The sequence below is a fragment of the Dipodomys merriami genome, unplaced genomic scaffold (assembly GCF_024711535.1).
Source record: "Dipodomys merriami isolate MVZ:Mamm:240054 unplaced genomic scaffold, mDipMer1.0.p SCAF_11, whole genome shotgun sequence".
NCBI classification, from domain to species: Eukaryota; Metazoa; Chordata; class Mammalia; order Rodentia; family Heteromyidae; genus Dipodomys; species Dipodomys merriami.
In genome coordinates this window covers 39,068,807-39,093,608 of record NW_027202382.1, presented here as the reverse complement: position 1 = coordinate 39,093,608, position 24,802 = coordinate 39,068,807, and the positions used below count along the sequence as shown (strand labels likewise).

Genomic DNA, 24,802 nt, shown 5'->3' with positions numbered 1-24,802 from the left:
TCCTATTTCAGCCTCCTGATTAGCTAGGATTATAGGCATGAGCCACCAGTGCTTCATTTCACCTGTGCTTTTATCATAATCACGATGAAATTCTGACTCGTACTCTGCACCTGTACCCCTGCATCTGAATAAGTTGCAAAGCACATGCCTGTTTGTACACACATGTACACAAAATACATGTGCCTGTGCATGCACACACAAAATTATGCTGATTGATCAAATTTTAAAATTGATGACCTTGAACTTTAAGTGGATCCTTAATGCTTCAAGGCAATCACAGATACCTAGTCCATTTGTTCTGTTAATTTTCTAGATAGCATTTTGGTTATACTCATATTCCCCCTTTCCATTTTTGTTTTTGTTTTGTCTTTTATTTTTTTGGTGCTGGGAATTGAACACAAGATATTTGTTAGGCAAGTGTTTTGCCTCTGAGCTACATCCCAGCTGTCACTCCTTTTTTTTTTTTTTTTTTTTGAGACAGGGTCTCATTGTGTAATCCAAGCTGGCCTTGAAGTCACAATCTGCCTTAGTTTTCCATGTACTGGGATTATAGTATGTACCTACAAGCCTGTATTCATTTTTGTTTTGGTACAAAGGTGTTTCACTTTAACATGTTCATTTAGGGCCTGGGAAGGTGGCTCAGTGGTAGAGAGCTTGCCTTGCATGCATGAAGCCCTGGGTTTGATTCCTCAGCACCACATAAGCAGAAAAAATGGAAGTGGCACTGTGGCTAGCCTTGAGCTGTGGTCCCACAACCAACAAAAAAAAAACAAAAAACAAAGCATGTTCATTTATTCTCTGTGTGTACAATGCATAGTGAGAGTCAGCCCTTCCATCATTCTCCCTGTAACTATCCTATCCTAGTTTAGTTTTCATATATGAACATTGACTACTATGACTGAATATGCCCACCATTCAGTTCTCTTTCCATTTGTCTCCCTTCTCCTAGTCACCACCTTCCTCCCCAAGGCGTATTTCAGCTTCCTGTGTAAACTGCCGGTTAATTGTTCAAAGGGATTATGGAATCATTCCTTTTCCTTTCTTTCTTTTTTTTTTTTTTTTTTTTGGCTAGTCCTGGGGCTTGATGAACTCAGGGCCTAGGCACTGTCCCTGAGCTTCTTTTTGCTCAAGGCTAGTACTCCACCACTTGAGCTACAGTGCCACCTCTGGCATTGTGGTATTGAGGAATCAAACCCAGGGCTTCATGCATGCTAGGCAAGCACTCTACCATGAAGTCACATTCCCAGCCCTCATTCCTTTTCCTTTTAAACCCATAACACCTTCCTTTCTATTGATGATGACAATACTTTTTACTTCTCTATGAAAACTGCAGTGCCTGTAAATTTAGCTCTTGTTCCTCTTACCATAGAACCACTTGTACTTTTATTTATTAAGGGCTTAAAGATAAGCCCTTCACTTGCATGCTAGTTATCCCTTCTCAGTTACTCAAGAATATTGCTTTAGGGGGCTGGGAAGGTGGCTCAGTGGTAGAGCGCTTGCCTTGCAAGCATGAGGCCCTGGGTTCGATTCCTCAGCACCACATAAGCAAAAAGAAAAAAAAAGCCGGAAGTGGTGCTGTGGCTCAAGTGGTAGAGTGCTAGCCTTGAGCTGAAGAGCTGAGGGACAGCGCCCAAGCCCAGAGTTCAGGCCCCACAACCGGACCCCCCCCCAAAAAAAAATAAAGAATATTGCTTTAGGAATCTCCCTTTCTTAATGTTCTTACCTCACTAATACTTTTTCTTTTTAGCATATACTTGTTTTCCCTACCTTAAAAAGACTTTACTGTGGTTTAACTGCTAGCTACTCTTCCATTTTTGGGCCTCCTTTGTAGTAAATGCTAGAATATTTGTTTAACTTTCTTTCCATTTTTTCTTTTTCTTTTTTTTTGTTGGTCTTGTGGCTTGATCTCTGGGCCTGGGTGCTGTCCCTCAGCTCTTCAGCTCAAGGTGAGTGCTCTACCACTTGAGCTACAGTGCCACTTCTGGTTTTCTGGTGTTTAATTGGAGATAAGAGTCTTATGGACTTTCCTGCCCGGGCTGGCTTTGACCTGCTATCCTCAGATCTCAGCCTCCTGAGTAGCTAAGATTACAGGCATAAGGGCTGGGAAGGTGGCTCAGTGGTAGAGTGCTTGCCTTGCATGCCTGAGGCCCTGGTTCGATTCCTCAGCACCACATAAGCAAAAAGAAAAAAAGCCGGAAGTGGCACTGTGGCTCAAGTGGTAGAGCGCTAGCCTTGAGCTGAAGAGCTGAGGGATAGTGCCCAGGCCCAGAGTTCAGTCCCCACGACCAGACCCAAAAGATTACAGGCATAAGCCACTGGCGCCCAGCTTTCTTATATTTTTTTTATTAAGATATAATTCATCTAATATGACATTCATCATGCAAGTGTACAATCCAGTGATTTTTTGGTATATTCCCAAAGTTATAAGTCTATCATTACTTACAGAACATTTTCATCACCCCCCTCTGACCCCGAACCCTTAAAAGTCACTTTATTTCCTCTTTCCCTCAGTTCCTAAAACCACATCTAGTTTCCATCTTTTTAGGATTTGCCTGTTTTGAACATTTTATAAAAGTAGAATTATGCAATATGTGATCTTTTGTCTCTGATTTCTTTGCTCAAGTAGATATATATTCCCCCCTCCCCCAAGGCTCATCTGTTGGAGCTTGTGTCAATATTCATTTCTTTTTTATGGTCAAGTAATATTCCATTGTGTAGATGTACAACATTTGCTTATTTAGTCATCAATTAATGGACATTTGAATTATTTCCACATTTTGTGTATTGTGAAAAACGCTACTATAAATATTTTTGTGTTCATAATATTCTGGTCCTAGAGCTTGAACTCTTAGCTTGGGTACTGTTCTGAACTGCTTTTTGCTCTACTGCATTGCTCTACCGCAGTGCCACCTCTAGCTTTTTTGAGTAATACATCGGAAATAAAGAGTCTCTGAGAGTTTTTCTGCCCCGACTGTCTTCGAACTGTAATCCTCAGATCATAGATCCCAAGTAGCTAGGATTACAGGTGTGAACCACTGGCACCCAGCTGACTCACAGTCTTTATGTGAATCTTTTCTCCTGAGTGTTATGGTAACCTTATGTTTAACATTTTGAGAAACTGCCAAAGCTGTTTTCCAAAAATGCCTGCACAGTTTAACATTTCCACAGGCAGTGTTAGGATGGTTTCAGTCTGTCCATCTTATTTTCTGTTTAGCCCACATCAGTCAGGCCTTTTTCTGCTTCTCGGCTGAAAGTGTCCTTGGTAGGGTATCAGCAACACCAGTGTGTCTAAATTCTGTAAGCAACTCACAGTCTTTGTTTAGTTTGACCTGAAAGCAGCTTTTGACATGTGATTACTCATTCCTTCTTGATATACTTTTTACTCCTGGCTTGCAGAATAGTGCATTGTCCCCTGCCTACCTCATTCCATTTCACTAGTGAGTCCTTAGTGATTTATTGTTTCCTCCTTTCTCCTCTACTTGTTTTTTAAAGGTGTCCATTTAAAACATCTAGATTTATGTATTTTCAAGTACTATTTTTATACTGGCTTCTAAATTAGTATCCCTAGCTGAGATACATTTGGCCTTTGTAGCAATCTATTCAGCTGTCTAATCATCAGTATATTATCTAATAGTCATTTGGGGGAATGGGTCATGTTAAATACTGGTTTCTTTCTGAGATTTCTTCTTTTTGAAATACACTCCACCCATAGGACTTACCATCTCTGATGAAGCAATGTCATCCACCAGTTGTTCAGGACAGTAACCTTGGAGTTAATCTTCACTCCTCTTTTCTCATAACCTACATTTAATCTGCTAGGAATTGTTGCTCTAACCTCAAAATGTATGCAGTGACATATGCTTCTTACCATCTCCTCTCTTGTCATTACTCTAGTCTGATCATTTTTCACTTGGATTATTATAATGGATTCCTACTCAGATCCTCTGCTGTACCTTTGCCTCTGACAGTCGAGCTCAATATAATGACCCACATAATTCTTTAGACATGTGTCAGATCACATTCATTTTCTGCTCAAAACTCTGCATTGCCTCTTAATAGTCAAGCAAGGCCCTTCCTTTATCTTGGCTTATTACTCTCTCTGGTTTCATCTACTCTTGGTCTCCCCTGGCACACTCCATTCTTCTCATTGCTGTTCTTCAAACATGACAACGATCCTTTAGTTTTGGGGCTTCACATACTTACTTCTTCCTGAAATGTCCTTCACCCCTTTCAGATCTGCTCAGAACTTATCCATTAAGGTTACTCTAATTATTTTAAATTCTGCAGCCTTTTGCTCCCTTTCATTTGGCCATATTTTCCCTTTTTTTTGTTTTTTTTGCCAATACCAACTCAGAGCCCTTGTACTTGCTTGACTTGCTTGCTCACAGCTAGCACTTTACTATTTAAGACATACCTCCAGCCTGGCTTTTTGCTGGCTAATTGGCAAGCATTCTGCCACTGGGCTACATCTTAACTCCTTATAGATGAGTTTGACATTAAAAAACAAAAACTTTAGCTAGGCACTGATAGCTCATGGCTGTAATCCTAGCTACTCAAGCAACTGAGGTCTAGTTTTTTGATTTGAAGCTAGCCCAGGCAGGAAAAAAAAAATTTGCAAACAGGGCAAAGGCTGGTGTACATAGCTGCAATCCCAGCACTTGAGAAGCTTAGACAGAAATTGTAGAAACGTACACATGCACATGAATACACAGAATTGACTTGTTTTCATTTTATATACCAGTGTCAGCATTGTAGCTGAAAATTGTGAGATTGTGGTGGTAGCTGAGCAAAAAGGAAGACAGCAGTTTTAACTATATGAAATCAGGTTGACAAACAATTTAGGTTATACCAGTGTATATATAATTACACATCTCACATCCCCAGCCTCCTCCCTTCCCTTGCCAGTAGAAAATAAGCTTTTGTTAAAAGTTGGATTCACATCTGGAAATTGAGTTCAGGGCATCTCATGTGCTAGACAGAACAGTTTACCACTGAGCTATGTTTGCAATCCTCGTATTTGGTTTCTGAACTTTACTAGTTGAGTTAGGATCATACTATACTAACACATTTTCCTTGAACTCTACTCATCCTATATATTTCTTGGATGCTTTCTTTAATTTTTGTTTTGAGCATTATTATATTTCTTTTTCCCTCCTCCTCCTCCTCCTCCATCTTCCTCCATCCTCCTTCATCCTTTTTCTTTTTCTTCTTCCTTCTTTCTTTTTGCCAGTCTGGGGCTTAAACTTAGGGCCTGGGCACTCCTTTTTGCTCAAGGTTAGCACTCTACCACTTGAGCCATAGCCCCACTCTGGGCTTTTTCTGTTTATGTGGTACTGAGGAATTGAACCTAGGGCTTCATGCATGCTAGGCAAGCACTCTACTGTTAAGCCACATTCCTAGCCTATTTTATTTTTTAAAATGAAATGGGTATGATCTTGCAGTCCACCTAGGTAGGTTTTTTTTGTTGTTGTTTTTGTTGTTTGTTTTGTTTTGGTGCTCGTCCTGTGGTTTGAACTCAGGGCATAGATGATGTTGCTAAACTTTTATTCTCAAGACTAGTGCTCTATTACTTGAGCCACAGTTCCACTTTGTCTTTTTGGTGATTAATTGGACATAAGAAACTCACAGACTTTCTTGCCCGTGCTAGCTTTGAACCATGATTCTCAGATCTCAGCCTCTACAATACCTAGGATTGTAGGTATGAGCCATTGTTGCCTGGCTCATCTAGATAATTATATATATATATATATTTATATATATATATATTTTTTTGGGGGGGGGGTCCGGTCATGGGGCCTGAACTCTGGGCCTGGGTGCTGTCCCTCAGCTCTTCAGCTCAAGGCTAGCGCTCTACCACTTGAGCCACAGCGCCACTTCCGGCTTTTTTCTTTTTGCTTATGTGGTGCTGAGGAATGGAACCCAGGGCCTCATGCATGCCAGGCAAGTGCTGTACCACTGAGCCACCTTCCCAGCCCCTAGATAATTTTTTAAAAAGGATGTTACATGAATGTATTATTTATATTAGAAATTATTAATTTTTGTGTGGTTCTGACATTTAAACTCAGGGCTTAGACATTGTCCCTGAACCTTTTGCTCAAGGCTGGTACTCTACTACTTGAGCCACAGCTCCATTTCCAGTTTTTGGGCATTAATTGGTGATAACTGTTTCATGGACTTTCTGTCCCTAGGCTGGCTTTGAATCTTGATCCTCAGATCTTAGCCTCCTTAGTAGCTAGGATTACAGACATGAACCACTGGTGCCCTGATTAGAAATAATTTCTATTGTTGAACTTTTTTTTATTTTTTTGATGCTGGTTCTAGGGCTTGAACTCAAGGCCTTGGTGTGCTGTCCCTGAGCTTTTTTTTTTTTTTTTCCTTTCTCATTCAAGGCTAGCACTCTGCCACATGCGTTACAGCTCTACTTCTGGCTTTTTTTTTTGGTAGTTAATTGGAGATAAAAGTTTCTTAGACTTTCCTGCCTGGGCTGGCTTTGAGCAGCCTAAGTAGCTAGGATTACAGGTGTGAGCCACCAGAACCTACTATGGCCCATGTTTTTAGTTCTAGCTATCAGGAGGTTAAGATCTGAGAACTGCAGTTCAGAGGCAGCATGAGGAAGACAAATCCTGGAGACTCTTAACTCCAAAACATCAAAAGTCAGAACTGGGAGGTGTGGTTCAACAGTGAGTTCAAGACTGCAGCCCCAACACATATGCATATATGTTACACAATCCACATGGTCTTCCTAATAGTTCATCAGTTGTCTGAAATGTCTTTCAGTTTGTGGCTAGGCCATGGCTTCAGCCTCCTCTACTCTCTACCTCTATTATCGCTGAACCACTGCAGCAAAGTCATCTAATGATCCCCCCAAATGGAAAGCCTCAGCCCTCTGCCAAGAATTCACAAGGGAACCCACCTACAAACATTTAGGAGTCACTCCTATGTGATTCTTCTTCTTTGATGCCCTGATTAAAGATGTTAGCTCAATTGCCAAGTTCTGCCTCCTTAGCAAGGTTAGGTAACCATGCTCTGTTTGGATTCTAGCTCAGCAAATAGTTACAGAGCAGGAGCAATCACAGAACTCATTTCCCGAATTCAAGGTTACTTTTGTGCCACTAATTGCCCAAAGCCTGAAAGTTACCAAATATATTTTGTCCGGTTGTTCATAGCAAAAAGCCTAGTGTAGAACCAATTACTCCATCATACCCAGAAGTGGAAGTCCTTACTATTAAGCACTCTGATTTCTTATATAGATCAAGTCTTCCCCTGGAGCACAGTTAAGGATATGGTAATCAAGAGTATGAGGTGAGAATAAGTACCCACTCCCACATTGATGTAGCCAACCAGGCCCTGTCCTGAGCTCTTCAGCTTAAAGCAAGTGGTCTACCACTTGAGCCACAGCATCACTTGCAGTTTTCTTGTGATTAATTGGAGATGAGTCCCATGGACTTTACTGCCCTGGCTGGCTTTGAACCACCATCCTCAGATCTCAGCCTCCTGAGTAGCTAGGATTACAGGCATGAGCCACCAGCGCCTGGCTATTAGTTTTCTTGATAGTAGCCATTCTAACTGGTGAGATAGAGGAAGTTCATTGTTGTTTTGATTTGCATTTGTTTTATGGTTAGAGATGTTGAACATCTCATTGTGTGTCTATTGGCCATTCTTATTTCTTCTTTGGCGAAGTTTTCCTTTAAGTCTTTAGCCCATTGTTAACAGGGTTGTTGTTTCTTTGAGGATTTGTTTTTGGGAGGTTTAGTATTTTGGGCTCTAAGTATATTTTAGATATGATAACCCATGTTAACACAACCTAAAATGAGGTTATTACCTGCTCTGATAATCATATAGGTTCAAATATGAGAACATGAGTATAACAGCTCTTGATAAAGTGCTACATAAATATGTTAGTTTTGTAACTTAGTTTCACCTGTTCATTTGTAAATTGTCTGTGACTGCTTTTACCTTAGGTTTCACAAGGTTACAATATTTGCTCTTGGCACTTTAAGAAACAGTTTGTAGACATATACTCTAAAGTTTACTTAGACTCAAAATTATAACCATTTTTTGCAAAGTCTAAAATTGAGTCATAGGACCATAGAGACATCTTTGGATTCCCATAAGACCTGTCCTAACAAAAGTGTTACTGGACTTGATACTTTAGAATTAGAATGTTTCTGGACAGTTTTACCTTCAGTTGTTCCTTGTGGCCTTCATTACAGAAACAGCTACTGTTACTCTCTGATATATTGGCTGACTTTGGTTACTCCCCTAGATAATATGAAATATGTCTCATTCTGTTTCAAACAAACATGAGAGAACTTTCTTGTATCAATACCAATATTTAGTTTACACTGAATAGTTATGTTGTTAATACCTGAAGACTAAAACAGAAGTTCAAGTTAGTTCTGTGCTAAAGAAGACTGTTTCCTTTGTGAATATTTTGTATGAGGACATAAATTTTAATACTTTGAAGTTACGTTGTTTAAAGCACATGAACAAAATAGAATGTGATAAACTTAACTATTCACTGCACGTAGCTTTTCTATATCTTAATGTTTTGCTAAACATGCTTTAGATTACCCCCCGCCCCGCGCCATAAAGAAAACAAACCAGTAGCTAGGATATGTACAACATATGTATTCTTTCCTTAACCTGTTCTTTCTTTCCCTAGAAATAAAACTGTTGAGCCAGGCGCCAGTGGCTTACACCTATAATCCTAACTATTCAAGAGCTGAGATCTGAGGATCACAGTTCAAAGCTGGTCTGGGTAGGAAAGTCCATGAGATTTTTTATCTCCAGTTAACCTTCAGAAGACAGGAAGTGATGCTGTGGTTCAAAGTGGAAGAGTACTAATCTTCAGCGGAAAAAGCTCAGGGACAGAGCCTAAACCCTGATTTTAAGCCCTGTCACTGACAAAAAAACCAAAACGAAACAAAACAAAAAAAAAAGCTACTAGGCTGAATTGTTTTATTACCTCGAATGTTTTTATATAAAAGAGGTGCGCATGCACGTATATGTGTGTGTATGTCTGTGTCTGTGTATGTCTGTGTCTGTGTCTGTAAATTTTTTTTTTTTTGCTGGTCCTTGTGCTTGAACTCTGGCACTTGAATTCTGGGCCTGAGTGCTGAGCTAAGGACAGCTGTCCTTAGATCAAAGCTAACTTTCTACCACTTGAACCATACTCTCACATCCAGTTTTTTTTTCTTTTTTTCTTTCTTTTTTTTTTTTTTTTTTTGGTCAGTCGTGGGGCTTGAACTCTGGATCTGGGCCCTCTCCCTGAGCTCTTCAGCTCAAGGCAAGTGCTTTACCACTTGAGCCACAGCACCATTTCTAGTTTTCTGGTGCTTTATTGGAGATAAGAGTCCCTGAGTTTTCTGCCTGGGCTGGCTTTGAACCGTGATCCTCAGATCTCAGTCTCCTGAGTCAGGATTACAGGCGTGAGCCACTGGTTCCTGGAACTCATATTTTTACCAGTAAGTTATGTGAATATTTATGGATTTTTCAAGCTTCCATAAAAGGCATCACTTTGTACGCTATTCTGCAGTTACCTTTATCACTTAGTATTGTTTTTCAGTTTAAAGACAATGAAGTGAATCAGTCATAAACCACTCAATTTATTATCTTCTCTTTTAACAGGCATTTCCGCAACAATACTGTACAGTGACAGCATTGATGTTATCAGTCTTACTGAATAGAGTTTTATGTGTTGCAATTTCTGTAGCTGCCCTAACCAGAAACAATATTGCTGTAGAGACTCAGATCTTTGACTTTGTTAATCACATTGCTCTGTAATTTTTTTTTTTTTTTTTGCCAGTTGTAGGGCTTGAACTCTGGGCCTGGGTACTATCAGCTCTTCAGCTCAAGTTGAGTGTTCTACCACTTGAGCCTTAGCCCACTTCTGGTTTTCTGGTGGTTAATTGGAGATAAGAATCTCACGGCCTTTCTGCCTAGGCTGGCTTTGAACTGTAATCCTCAGATCTCAGCCTCCTGAATAGCACTAATTTGTTTTTTTCTTTTTAAAAATAATTTATGGTCTTATGTAGTTATACATGATAGATTGTCTAAAATAGAGAGGTTGTGCTCTAAAAAGTAGCTCAAGTGGTAGAGCGCTCGCCTTGAGTTGAAGAGCTGAGGGACAACGCCCAGGCCCAGAGTTCATGCCCCACGACCAACAAAAAAAAAAAAAGAAGAAAAAATATGGCATATAAAATAACCTATTTTACTAGGCATTACTTAAGACTTGATAAATTTCTTATGTTCTTGATAAATGTTTCATTTTAAACCATTGTTCCCTACATTTTTTTTTTTTTTTTTGGTTGGTTGTGGGGCTTGAACTCTGGGCTTGGGCACTATCCCTCAGCTCTTCAGCTCAAGGCGAGCGCTCTACCGCTTGAGCCACAGTGCCACTTCCGGTTTTCTACTGAACTATGTACTCTCAGCTTAGACATCTTCTTTGCAAATGTTCAAACATATACAAATTTGAGATAACTCTTGTGAACTATAAGGAGCAACCCTATCTTCCATTTAAAGTACTTATCAACATATGGCCAGTGTAATTTGTATTTACTCTCCTACATACTCAGCTAATTTATTTTAAAGAAAATCTCACATTTTCATGTAAGTTCATATATGTAAAATACTTTAGTATATATTTCTGAAATATATGAGCACCTCACAGAACCCAGACAGTACCAATTTCACATTCTAGATACAATTCAAAAATGGTGACCATTTTGTGTTCAAACTTCAATTTTTTTATACTTACAATATATAAAATATAATTATAAAATCATAGATGTTAATCCATCCCATATGAAATGAACTGGAGTACTTATTTATTAGCAAATCATATTTAACCAGATAGTACCTAAAAGGTAATTTAGAGGTAGTCTTTTTACTTTATAAACAAAAGAATTGAGGTTCACAGAGGTTGAGTTTCGTTCATAATTACCACCTTGTCACTAACATATATATATACATATATATATATATACACATATATATGTACACACACACACACACACACACACACACACACACACAGCTGGAACTAGAATGCAGATCTTCAGATCCTATATTCATTGCTTTTACAATAATCACAGTGTATAGCCTGTCTCATGCTTTTTTTCCCTTTTGCTCATTTTGTTTGTCAAGTTTCATTTAAATGTTCTTTTTCCATTCTTTTTTTTTTTCCTCAAAAGTACTAGTAGTACTAATCTTGTGATTGAAAGGAATTTGTGAAAAGGTTGAATTATAATAACATTTGAGCCAAATATATTGAACTGTTCTGAAAAGCTATTTGTGTTTTCTGACCTACATACACAGTTTCCAAAGCTTTGGTGCCAAAAATAAGAGAATGAGTGTTGGCAAAACTTTGGAATTAAATTATTACTGAGGGCCCCCCCCCCTTTTTTGTGTAATACAAGAAAAATTTCTTATGTTGATGTAAAACTTTTTTGTCTATTTTTTTTTTAGGCAAACACCTACATATTTTGTAAGGGTGAAAACAAAAGTACGTCTGTTTGCTTTAACATTTTTTTAAACAGTTTTAACATTACTGATAGTTTACAATTAGATTCCAATTTCTTAGATCATTTTGCAAACCTGCTTAATTAAATATTTGTGTTCATTCTGTCTCCACATGTTTTCTTTTCCATACTCTATTCTGTAGAATGGAAACAGATTTCTTTTTTTTTTTTTTTTTTTTGGTGGTTAGGGGCCTGAACTCTGGGCCTGGGCACTGTCCCTCAGCTCTTGACAGCTCAAGGCTAGCACTCTACCACTTGAGCCACAGTGCCACTTCTGGCTTTTTCTGCTTATGTGGTGCTGAGGAATCGAACCCAGGGCCTCATGCATGCAAAGCAGGCACTCTACTACTGAGTCACCTTCCCAGCCCAGCAACAGATACTCTTTTTGGAATCAAAGTCCTGGAAGGTTGTTTACCAAGCAGGGCCAGTTAATCTTTTAGGGTTAAGTGTGCTGCAGTGGATGCAGGAGGACAGAGTATGCGAATATTTAACTGTTTCTTGGTACATTGCCCTTATTTCCTTTTGGTCAGAATTGTTACAAGATCTGTAAATTCTAAAGACATTCTAATAACCTCTATCACAGCCTTTTAGAAGAAAATAGCTACTTTGGTATGTATAGTTTTGGTGCTGTTCCATGTTTGATCATGGTTTAAAGCAATAGATGTCAAGTGGAACTTTTAACGATCACTCTGTAGAAAGACAGTGATGTGAATTAAAAAGTTGTTGGAGACCCTAGTTCTTGGGTTGTCTCTGCCAATACTTCACTTTGTATGATTATAGACAAATAATTTCATACAATGAATTTATACATGTTTTATTTTCACTACTTCTCAGGCAGCATTGACTGCAGTGCTGTATGAAAAAGTATTTTGTGTATGTGTTTGTGTGTGTTCTGGGGCTTGAACTCAGGATCTTAGCCCTGTCCTTGAGCTTTTATACTATCCTTCTACCTCTTGAGCCACAGCTCTACTCCTGGCTTTTTTTTGTAGTTTAATTGGAGATAAAGAGTCGCACAGATTTTCCTGACATGGCTGGCTTTGAACTGTGATCTTCAGATCTCAGCCTCCTAAATAGCTAGGATTAAAGGTGTGAGCCGCCAGTACCCAGCTAAGGGATTCAGGTTTCTCCTTTGTACCGGTTTCTGTTCTAGGTGTATCATACAGAAAATAAACAAAGTAGAGCTATCATATACCAGTGATAAATCCTTTGGAGAGTAATAGAACAGATGTGCTTTGGGATGAGTTTCTTGTGTATGTGTGTATACTGCTATTTTAAATACAATGATCAGGAATGAGCTCATGATAAGGTGACATTTGAGTACATACCTTGAAAAGTGAAGGAAGGAGGTGGATAGCAGTAAACTAGAAAGTGTAGAGGGCCTGGGGTTGAAGCCTTATTTAGCAAGGATACCAGTATGGGTGGAACATGGTGAGTGAGGAGGACAGTACATGGGGTAAGAACCCAAGAAGTTAGTGAAATCAGATTATTAGGGCTTTATTATGAAATACTCAGAGCTGACCTAGTTGAAACATCTTGGATACTGTTGTTAAGGGAAAAAAGAAGCAACAACAAGAACAAAAGCCCAAACCCTTTGTGTGGAGAAGGAAGATAACTAGTTGGAACCACTGGTATGATTCAAGTGAATAATGTTGGTAGCTTAGACCAGGGCATTACAATGAAGGATAAGATTGGTCAGATTTTAGGTAGAGTTACAAGGTAAAGATGAAAGGATGTGATGATGGATCAGATGTCTGGAGTGTGAGAGGAAAAGAAGTGTCAAGGTTAACACTGTTTTTAACATGAACAGTGGAGGGATGAAGTAATTTGCCTTCTCTTGAGAGGAAAGACTAAGAAGAACAAGCTCTGTGTGTGTATATGTATGTGTGCTGGGGGTGTATGTCAGGAGTTGATTGAAGAGACGTTAAGTTGAAGATATTTACTAGACACTCAGGTTTATATGTTGATAATGTATTTGAGTTTGAGTCTGGAACTTCAGTAGATAATAATAGAGGCATCTTCAGCATATTGATGGTATTTATTTTTAGTTTTAAAGATTATCAAGGTGATGTACAGAGAGGTTACAGTTATATAAGTCAAGTAAAGGTATTGATAATATTCTTAATGGAATTGGCATGGGAGGATGGGTACAATGGTAAAGAGATGAAGTCTAGAGATTGAGGCATTACTGCACTTAGGAGTTAAAGGAGACAGTGGAGTAATTTATAAAGTAGAGAATAAAGAGTGGTGTCTTGTGTGGAAGTCAGGGGAAGTAAAGTGTAGTTAGGAAGCATCTACTTTCACCCATCGCTGAATTGAGAGGTCAACGAAGAGGAAGACTGAGAATCATTCCCAGCACTAAATACCATGGAAATCCTATAAGGCCTTGACAAACAGTTTCTATGGAGCTTTGGGGTGAGAGGGCTGATTGAGGTAGATGTAAGAGAATATGGAAAGAGAGGAAATGGAAGCAAAAAGAATTCTGCCCTGCAAGGGAGCAGAGCTTGTATCTATTGTGAAGCAAGAGGTCAAGTAAAATTTTACATTCTTTTCTTTAAAGAAGGGTGCTATTATAAGATGCAGAAGAGGGAGAAAACTGACGATGCCGAAGACAAATGCTTGAGTGGGCAAAAAGGAATAGGATCTAGTATGGTTTGAATTCAGGGATTTGTTTTAGGTAGGAATAGGGATGATTTATTCTCGCGTGTGTGCGTGCGTGCATGCGTGTGTGTGTGTGTGTGTGTGTGTGTGTGTGTGTGTGTGTGTATGTGTATGTGTATGTATGTGCATGCGCATGCGCTATTCCTTGGGCTTGAACTCAGGGCCTGGGTGCTGTCCCTGAGCTTATTCTGCTCAAGGCTAACATTCTACTACGTAAGCCACAGCTCTTACTTCTAGCATTTTTAATTTATTGAGATATGACTTTTCCTGGCTTTGAACTGTGATCCTCAGATCTTATCCCCCAGTTGCAGACATTTATTCTTTTTTAAAAAGATATAACTTTATTGTTGTTATTAAGGTGTTGGGGTTACCATTTCATAAGTCAAGTACATTTTTTTTTCTTTGACAACAATCACCGGTTCCTTCACTTTCCTCTAGTTTGCCCCCTCTCATCCTTGCCTAGAGACAATTCATTCTTTAAAATAAAAAATGAGTGGCGCTGTAGCTCAAGTGGTAGAGCACTCGCCTTGAGCTGAAGAGCTGAGGGACAGCGCCCAGGCCCAGAGTTCAAGCCCCACAACAGACAAAAAACAAAAAAACAAAAAAACAAAAAAAAACCTACTTCTAAAATAAAAAAAATTTTTTTTTTTTTCCATTTGTGGGGCTTGAACTGAGGGCCTGGGTGCTGTCCCTCAGCTTTTCCGCTCATGGCTAGTGCTCTACCACTTTGAGCTACAGTGCTGCTTCTCATGGTTAATTGGAGATAAAAGCCTCATGGACTTTTCTGCCCAGGCTGGCTTTGAATTGTGATCCTCAGATCTCAGCCTCCTAAGTAGCTAGGATCCATAGGCATGAGCCACTGGTGCCTGGCAATGATCGATTCTTTATTTTTTTTTTTTATTTTTTATTTTGTCTGTCTTGCGGCTTTAACTCGGGGGTTTGGACATTGTCCCTGAGACATCTTTGTGCCCAAGGCTAGCACTCTACCACTTGACCCACAGCACCACTTCCAGCTTTTTTTTTTGTCCATCATGGGGCTTGAACTCTGGGCCTGGGCCCTGTCCCTGTGCTCTTTAGCTCAAGGCAAGCACTCTACCGCTTGAGCTTGAGCCACAGTGCCACTTCTGGTTTTTAGTGGTTTATTGGAGATAAGAGTCTCAAGGACTTTCCTCCCCGGGGTTGGCTTTGAACCTCGATCCTCAGATCTCAGCCTCCTGAGTAGCTAGGATTATAGGTGTGAGCCACCAGCTCCCGGCTACTTCCAGCTTTTTTGAGTAGTTTATTGGAGAAAAGAGTCTCATGGATTTTTCTGCCCTGCTTGGCTTCTACCCATGATCCTCAGATTTCAGCTTCCTGAGTAGCTAGGATTATAGGCATGAGCCACTGGCTCCCAGCTGACAAATTCCTTCTTAATAGCAGGAAGGAAGGAAAAATACATTAGTAAGGATGAAGCAGTGTTGACATGTTGCATGAAATAGGAATTAGAGTGACCAGTGGAATGTGAGGACATGGAAGAGAAGCAGTGAAGTAATCATTAAGAGAGTGAAAAAGTTACTGAATATTTAATTTTTTTTTTTCAATTGGAGGTTCTTGTTTGTGTTTTAACTGGGGCAGTTCTAGAACATTGACAGCAGATTTACTATCCCATATTTGCTGATAACTGCCAGGGAAGCTGGGAATCCAGACACCCAAGATTAGCTACCTAATTCATTGTGACCACCAAAAACCTCCTATATTTTCAAATTTTCCCTGGGGTCCAATACCACCACTGTTGGAATTATTATTATTATTATTATTTGGGGGTTACTGATAATTAAAAGTATTATAACATGATTTTATATTTTTCCCCTCTTGGTATCCACATTCAGTTATTCAAGGTTACTGATGTGGTTATAACCAGAGTTGGGTTTAATTTGGGATTGAGGTTTAGCTAGTAGAGGATAACAAGAAGAATTGCTGGTTATGGATAAGAACAGAAGTGAAGATATGAAAAGAGAGGACTGTAAAAACCTGGGAGCCATAGCAGATTATAAATTCTGGTAGTGAGGATGTATCTAAAATAGGAAAGAAGGTAAGAGCATTGTAGGAAAGGAATACCAGGGAGTAAGTAGTCGAATTTTAGAAGGGTCATATATATGATTATTAAAATTGTAAGACTCACACAAGAAATACAGTGTGTGTCAGTGGAATAAATATCCTGAAGGAATAGAAAAAGCTTTGAGAGGTCATTCCAAGGTAGCTGCAGTAAATGAAATAAATAATGGAATTTATGCATATGCAGGAAGGGCCAAAAGCTCCCTGAAGTCATTGGGATGATGACTTTCCTGGAATTAGATGAAAAGATGCGATGGATACTTTTTACATCAATAAGACACTTTATTTTTTTGTGCCGGTCCTAGGGTTTGAACTCAGGGTCTGAGTGCTGTCCACTAGATTTCTTAGTCAAGGCTGGCACTCTTTTTTGAGCCACAGCTCCATTTCTGGCTTTTTGTTTAATTGGATATGAGTCTCATGAACTTTCCTGTCCAGGCTGTCTTTGAATCATGATCCTTCTTTCTCAGTCACCTGAGTAAGTAGGATTATAGGAATGAGTGCTTCGCTCATTATTAGCATGTTTATGGACTCTATACACATTTTAAGCTAATTGTACATAAGTTGAAAAGTATTCTTTCCCTCTTCTCTTGCAGGTGTATTTCAGAGAACAACTCTTCAAGCATCTTTGCTATATTTGACACTGAGCTGTCAGGGGACTCAGGCTTATGAGGAAGTACTGTCACACAAAACAGTGTCTAGTGAAGAAGACCAGAAAGAGAGGAAAGGACCGGAAAAAGAAGCTCAAGTACTACAGAAAACCATGGTAGGTGATGATGTTTTTAAAAAATTGCCTATTTACAAAGAGTACATAGGATAAAATTAGAACTGTTAAATAGTAAGGGCAGTTAAGAACAGTGGCTATAGGGAATCAGACAAAGATGACTCAGATAAAGACCATGCTAGTCATGGTGGCATATAACTGTATCCCCAATACTGGAGAAACAAGTAGGATCATGAGTGAGGCCAACCTGGGGTATATAATAGCAAGATACTACCTAAAATCAAGAGCAAAGCCAGGTGCCATTGGCTACTCAGGAGGATCCCAGTTCAAAGCCATCCCAAACAGGAAAGTCCAGTTAACCACCAGAAAACCGGAATTGGTGCTGTGGCTTAAAGTAGTAGAGTGCTGGTCTTGAGGATAAAAGCTTAAAGACAGTACTCAGGACCTGAGTACCCACAACCAAAAGCCAACCAACCAAACAACAACAACAACAAAAGTAAAGCACTGTGGTGTGGGTATTTTTTTTTTTTTTTTTGTCATGGTCCTGTAGCTTGAACTTTGTTGTCTCTGAGGCACTCTATGACTTGAGACACAGCTCCATTTCATGCTTTTTGGTGGTTAATTAGATAATAATCTCATGGACTTTCCTGACTTGGACTTTCCTGCCTCCTGAGTCGCTATGATTACAGATCTGTACCATTGCTGCCAGCTAACATGCTTCTCAGGTTCCTCCCCTCACTCCCCCGTCCTGGGCCTGGGCACTGTCCTTGAGCTTCTTTTGCTCAAGGCTAGTGTTCTACCACTTGGGCCACAGTGCCATTTCTGGCTTTTTCTGTGGTACTGAGGCATCAAACCCAGGCCTTCATGCATTTGGAGGCAAGCACTCCCACCACTAAGGGCATATTCCCGGTCCCTAGCAGCTATTTTTAAGTGAAGAAATGGAGCTCAGATTGATTACTAGCCCATCTAAACCTTAGGATGAAGTCATTGTGCCTTCAGGACATAAACATTTAAATAGAAAGGGAAAGAATGCTTATAAATAATATTACCTAGTAAAGTAAGCTTTAGTAAACCAGTAATATTGCCATGGGGCCTTGAATTTAAAATTAAGTATCTTTTATGTAGCTTTCAAACTGCTGGGTTTTTTCCCCTCAAAAAAGATTCTGATATAGTCCTTTGATTGGTGACATATGAGTGTTATATGAGTTTATAATGTTAGAAATGTTTAATTCAAAAAGTCTCATTTTAGTCTGGGAGTTGAGTGGTGGCTCGAGCTAAACATCCCAGCTACTCAGGAGGCAGAGATGAGGAGGATTATGGTTTGAAGCCAAAATAACCAGCAAAACATAGAGCCAGAAGTTAGCAAGACGCCATCTTAACCAACAGTACTTGGTGGCACGGGCCTACCATCCCACAAGCATAAATAGAGTCTGGGCAAAAAATATGAGGACTCTATCATCAAAATAACTAAAGCAAGAAGGGCTGGGGTCTTGGTTCAAATGAAAGTGGTATAGCACTTATCTAGCAAGCATGAGATCAAACCTGATACTTGGGAAAAAAAAAAGTTACCTCTCGTATCCTTTTTTTTTTCTGTCAGTCGTGGGGCTTGAACTCTGGGCTTGGGTGCTGTTCTTGCTCTCTTCAGCTCAAGGCGAGTGCTCTACCACTTGAGCCACAGTGCCACTTTCATTTTCTAGTGGTTTATTGGAGATAAGATTCTCACAGACTTTCCTGCCCGGGCTGGCTTTGAACTGTGATCCTCAGATCTCAGCCTCCTGAGTAGCTAGGATTACAGGTGTGAGCCACTGGTGCCCAGCTTATCTTTTTTTTTTTTTTTTTTTGTGTGTGTGTGTGCTTATCCTGAGGCTTGAACTTACAGGCCTGAGCCATCAGTGCTTGGCTCATGTCATTTTTCTTTTTGACTGGTCTTGGGGCTTGAACTGAGAGCTTGGGCATTATCCCCGCGCCTCCCTGTGCTCAAGGCTAGCATTTTACAACTAGAGTCACAGCACAACGTCTGGCCTTTTCTGAATAGTCTAATGGACTTTTCTGCCCTGACTGTCTTTGAATTGTGATCCTCAGATCTCAGCCTTCTGAGTAGCTAGGATTATAGGCCACTAGATACTAGGTATTAGGTACTACGATTATTGGTTAGCTACCACCTGTGTCTTACCATACCCTTTTTATATATTTGAGTCAAGTGTTAGTATATTAGGGATGCTGAACCTGAATATTAAGGAAGCCTTGCTTTTTATGGAGAGTTTAAATTTAAATTTATTTATATTTAATTATTTTTGCTACCTAGTATAAGTTGGTAAGAGGCCATTATTTTTGCTACCTAGTATAAGTTGGTAAAATGTGCTAAATTTCTTCCCTTAGTATTTTGGTTTGGAAGGATATTGTATTGTATTTTTTTTTTTTTTACCTAAGTGTAAATGAGAGAAAGTTTAAAAGAGACACTGTAAAGGAAAAAAAAACCCACAAAATACAGAATATGGTGTTTAGCTAATCTGATGGTACTTATTAATTTTTTGTTAGCATACATTGTATAGAATGAGGGATTTCATTTTAATATTTGTGTACATATATATGTTTATATATAATGTACTTTCATCATTTTACCCCCTCTATTCTTTTAATTGTGTAAAGGGTATTTTAATCCAACATGTCAGTTTATAAGCATAGTGCTTCTTGATCAGTTATTTTCTTATTCCCCTTCTCCCTTATCTGTTTTTGCAGATCTTTTAAATGAGTCTTATGTCATTTTTGTATGGGTCTCATGTCTTTTTCATATGAGCATATTTTGATCATATTCTCCTGTATCCTCTGTTTTTCTCCTCCTACTGATTCTACCCCATATCCCCTTTAATGTTGATGTGTGTTTTCTTTTATTCTTTTAGATGTAGATTCCACATTAAAAAAATGCAGTATTTGTCCGAGTCTGTTTTTTTTGTTTGTGATGGTATTGGGTTTGAATTCAGGGCCTGCTGCTTGCTAGGCAAGTGCTCTACTATTTTTTGCTTTATTTTTCATATAGGGTCTGTCTTTGCACATACCTGTCCTCAGTCCCTGATTCTATTATCTTTGGTCCCCACATAGCTGGGATTAGAAACATAAGCCACCTTGGGTGGCTTGTTTTTGAGGTATAAGGTTTTGCTTTATACCTTGAGAGGCACTACATTGGCCTCAAGCTATGATTCTTCCATCTCCAGCCCTTGTGTAGCTGGCATGCCCTACTGTGCCTATGTAATCTGCCCTATTTTACTTAATAGGATAATCTCTACCTCCATCCAGTTCCTTTTTTCATTTTCCAAATTATGCAATTTCATTCTTTATGGCTGAATTGTGTGTGTGTGTGTGTGTGTGTGTGTGTGTGTGTGTGTGTGTGTGTGCGTGTGTGTGTGTGTGTGTGTGCGTGTGTGTGTGTGTGTGTGCGTGTGTGCGTGTGTGCGTGTGTGCGTGCGTGCGTGCGTGCGTGCGTGCGTGCGTGCGTGCGCGCGCGCGCGCGCGCGCGCTTGAGCTCAGGGTCTGAGTGCTATCCCAGAACTTTTTTGCTCAAGGCTAGTGCTTTTCCACTTAAGCCAAAACTCCCCATCCAGCTTTTTTTGTGGTTAATTGGAGATTAGAGTCTTATGGACTTTCCTGCTTAGGCTGCCTTCAAACTGTCTCAGGTTTCAGCTTCCTGAGTAGCTAGCATTATAGGTATTAGCCCCTAGTGCCCAGTTTTGTTTTGTTTTTTGCCAGTCCTGTGGCTTTAACTCAGGACCTGGGTACTGTACCTGAGCTTCTTTGTGCTCAAGGCTAGCGCTCTACCACTTGAGCCACAGTGCCACTTCTGGCTTTTTCAGAGTGGTTTATTAGAGATAAGTGTCTCAAGAACTTTTCTGCTTGGACTAACCTTGAACTTCTATCCTTAGATCTCAGCTCCCTGAGTAGCTAGGATTATAGACGAGAGACACCAGCATCTAGCTCCTGCTTTATTTTTTGATGGTGTTTCTTTAAATTTTTGGACCAAGACTTACAGTGAGGAAATTCTAATATCTTAGATATGACTAGTGGGGAAAATGTTTTCTGGGGATTTTCCCTTTCTCTTAATTTGATGTTGAAATGTAGAAACACTATACTGTGACTTATGTTGCTTCTCATATGAGTTATTTGTCTCTTCTGATCATTTCCCTCCCACCTTCACCCCTTTCCCCCAGGATTACTGGTGTGAGCAACTGGTCCTGGGGCTGAGGTTTGAACTCAGGGCCTGGGTGCTATCCCTGAACTCTTTTTGCTCAAAGCTTAGTGCTGTACCATTTGAGCCATAGCTCTACTTTTGGCTTTTTTGTGTGTGTGTGTGTCTGGTCCTGGGGCCTGAACTCTGGGCCTGGGTGCTGTCCCTTAGCTCTTAGCTGACGGCTAGCATTCTACCACTTGAGCCACAGCGCCACTTCCGGCATTTTTCTTTTTGCTTATGTGGTGCTGAGGAATCGAACCCAGAGCCTCATGCATGCAAGGCAAGTGCTGTACCACGGAGCCACCTTCCCAGCCCCTCTGCTTCTGGCTTTTTGAAGGTTAATTGAAGATGAGAGTCTTGTGGACTTTTCCTGTCCTGGCTGGCTTTGAACTGAGATCCTCAGATGCCAGCCTCCTGAGTAGCTGGGATTACAAGCATGAACCACCAACATCTGGCTTTTTTTTTTTTTTTTTAATTGTAATGGTTCTAGTCTTCCATTTCTTTGTTGATTTTATTTTAGGTAAGCTTTGAAATGGTTTTAATTTGGCTGGGAATGTTGATGGGTGGTAAAATACTTTTCCAGCATGTGTGAGACTCTTGAGTTTCATCCCAGCCCCTTAACAAAAAAAAGTTTAGGTTTAATTAAATTAAAGATTTTGATTGAGAATATAGTATATATGTAACCTTAAAAAATTAGTTTACATGGAAGTGGCGCTGTGGCTCCAGTGGTAGAGCCCTAGCCTTGAGCTCTGAGGATCTGAGGGAGCACCTAGGCCCAGAGTTCAGGCCCCATGACCGGCAAAAAAAAAAAAAAAAAAAAATTAGTTTACTGCCAGGTGCCAGTGGCTCCCGCCTGTAATCCTAGCTTCTCAGGAGACTGAGATCTGAGGATCATGGTCTGGTAAGGAAAGGCTGTGAGACTCTTATCTCCAATAGCCCCACGACCGACAAAAAATAAAAACTAAAAAAAAATGGGTTTGCATTGCTGTTTATATTTCCCCCCTTCTGGAATTTGGAATGTCTTGCTAATTTATTTTAAAAATTAAAACCATGCGCCAAAGGTTGAATGTCAAATATTAAATAGTATTTCAATACTCTATATGTAACTTTGTATTTTATATTACTATTATATTACCTCATCTCAATTATTTGAGTCTTTAGCAATTTGGAAGGGAATGTGACCATTACATATTTCTTCAAATCCTCTTGAAGCTGAAAGTATATTTCTTGCAGATGTTATGTGATATGGGTGACTTTCTTTTGTAGGAATGGTCAGGAGGCAAAGGTTCAACTGAACGATAATGTATGGACAATGCCAAGAATGACCTAGGTGATTCCCTCCCAAAACAAGGAGTGAAGACCTCTAATTTTCTGTTGTGTGGAGATCAACAAAATAGAGTTTGCTCTTTCATGAGTAATTTTTTCTCATCTGAACATTAACTGTTTCATAATGATTGACAATTCTTCCTTTTCAGGTAACATTACTTTTGTTGAGTAATTGTTTTCTTTTTCCTTCTGACAGAGATCTATTCGCTCTTTTGCCAATGATGATCGCCATGTCATGGTGAAACATTCAACAATTTATCCATCTCCAGAGGAACTTGAAGCTGTTCAGAATATGGTGTCTACTGTTGAATGTGCGCTTAAACATGTCTCAGATTGGTTGGATGAAACAAATAAAGGCACAAAAACAGAGGGCGAGACAGAAGTGAAGAAAGATGAGGCTGTAGAAAACTATTCCAAGTGAGTATGGATTGGCCTTTGTGATGCTTTGCTGCGGTAGACAGAAAAGCTCAAGGTTCCAGGCCTTGAGTTTGAACCACAGTACCAAGAAAAAAAAGGCAGAAAAAAAAAAAGCTGGAGGATCCTCTGGCTATATGCTATTCTTTATATATGAATATAACCTAGGAAGTAGATGTTATGTGGAATTTTTCTGAATAAAGTATTTTTATGATCTGAGAACCAGACAATCCATTGAGGCATGGTTAAATGTGACAAAAAAAATTTATTTACACTATTTACACCAGAAAAGGGGCCTGCGACTACCTTGTCCTGGGTTAGCTATCCAGAACCAAGAGCAGCCTCCACTACCAAACTTTCAAAGCTTCCATTGTGTAGCCCTGACCTGTATTCTACCCAGAACTAAGAGCACCCTTGGCCACCAAACTTCCAAGCCTCCAATACTCCAAACCTCCAAAAGGAAGGCTTTTCTTTTTCCTTCCAATACTCCAAACCTCCAAAAGGAAGGCTTTTCTTTTTCCTTCCTTCCTTCCTCCTCTTCAGGCCTCTCCACACGCCTCTTTGCATGCTTCTCTGCAGGCCTCAGGCCTCTCCATAGGCCTGCCCAGCGTTGTTCTGGTAGGCGCCTTTTGCTGTCTTTCTCCTGTCTCTCTCTCCACCACCTGCTCCTTGGAACACACAGCCTATATATAGGCTGTGCCTCTTCCCCACTCAAACAGGTCTAACGGTTTCAACCCCAGCTCATGCCCCTCCTCCAAGCTGCCCACTGTCCAACTACTTCTTGACATCTCTTGACCACTCTTGACAGGCCACCCTCTCCAGTGGGCTGGACTGTGGCCCTGCTGTTACTACAGTGTGAAAGAAAGCAAGAAGGAGTAATGATTAGAGCAGAAGATTATGTTTCCTTTTCAGAGTAGCAAGTCCTTTAAAACCCTTTACATTTGAAGGTTATGAGATGCCATCTTTTTGCTATGTTGGTTCAACCTTTTAAATTCTGAAATAGGGAAAATTTCTAAAATACTGTTTGTATTAGACATATAAAAATCTAGTGTTAGAAGAAGGTTATAGCATTGTGTCTTACATGTCATATATGTTCATTTTGTATTTGTGGAATGAAAGCAGTTCTAATGGGAACCAGCCCCTGCAATGGTCACAGTGCAGTGTTGTAAATATTGTAGCAATAGTGACAATGGTGACAGCAGTCCCATCGTGAGACGATGGTATACTAAGCTTAAAGTTACTGCTTTGAGCCTGGCGCTGGTGGCTCACGCCTGTAATCCTAGCTACTCAGGAGGCTGAGATCTGAGGATCATGGTTCAGTTCAAAGCCAGCCCTGGCAGGAAAGTCCGTGAGACTCCTTTTTTTGGGGGGGCGAGGGGGAGGTCTAGTCGTGGGGCCTGAACTCTGGGCCTGCGCTGTCCCTCAGCTCTTCAGCTCAAGGGTAGCACTCTATCACTTGAGCCACAGCGCCACTTCCGGCTTTTTTCTTTTTTGCTTATGTGGTGCTGAGGAATCGAACCTAGGGCCTCATGCATACAAGGCAAGTGCTCTACCACTGAGCCACCTTCCCAGCCCCTGTGAGACTCTTATCTCCAGATAATCACCAGAAAATTAGAATTGGCACTGTGGCTCAAGTGGTAGAGCACTTGACCTGGGCTGAAGAGCTTAGGGACAGTGCCCAGCCCAGAGTTCAAGCCCCATAACGGACACCCCCCCATTCCCCACACCTGAAAAAAAAAAGTTACTGCTTTGAGCAGTGTCACTATAATTGGATTAATATATAACTTATTTGGAAAGATAAAGTTTATTTGATTATACCATATTAATAGGTTTAGAAACATTGCT

At 40.1% G+C, this 24,802-nt stretch overlaps 1 protein-coding gene across 5 annotated transcripts in view; it reads left to right on the top strand.

The window, feature by feature from the left end:
* The window catches only part of Strbp (spermatid perinuclear RNA binding protein), a 114,839-nt gene that overhangs the window by 30,989 nt on the left and 59,048 nt on the right, over positions 1–24,802 (top strand). For all 5 annotated transcript variants that reach the window (XM_070013244.1, XM_070013236.1, XM_070013235.1 and 2 more), the window contains exons 2-3: positions 16,868–17,037; positions 22,740–22,960. In XM_070013244.1, coding sequence (XP_069869345.1) covers positions 17,035–17,037; positions 22,740–22,960 — 224 coding nt within the window. In that variant the 5' untranslated portion in view covers positions 16,868–17,034. The remainder of the gene's footprint in view (positions 1–16,867; positions 17,038–22,739; positions 22,961–24,802) is intronic.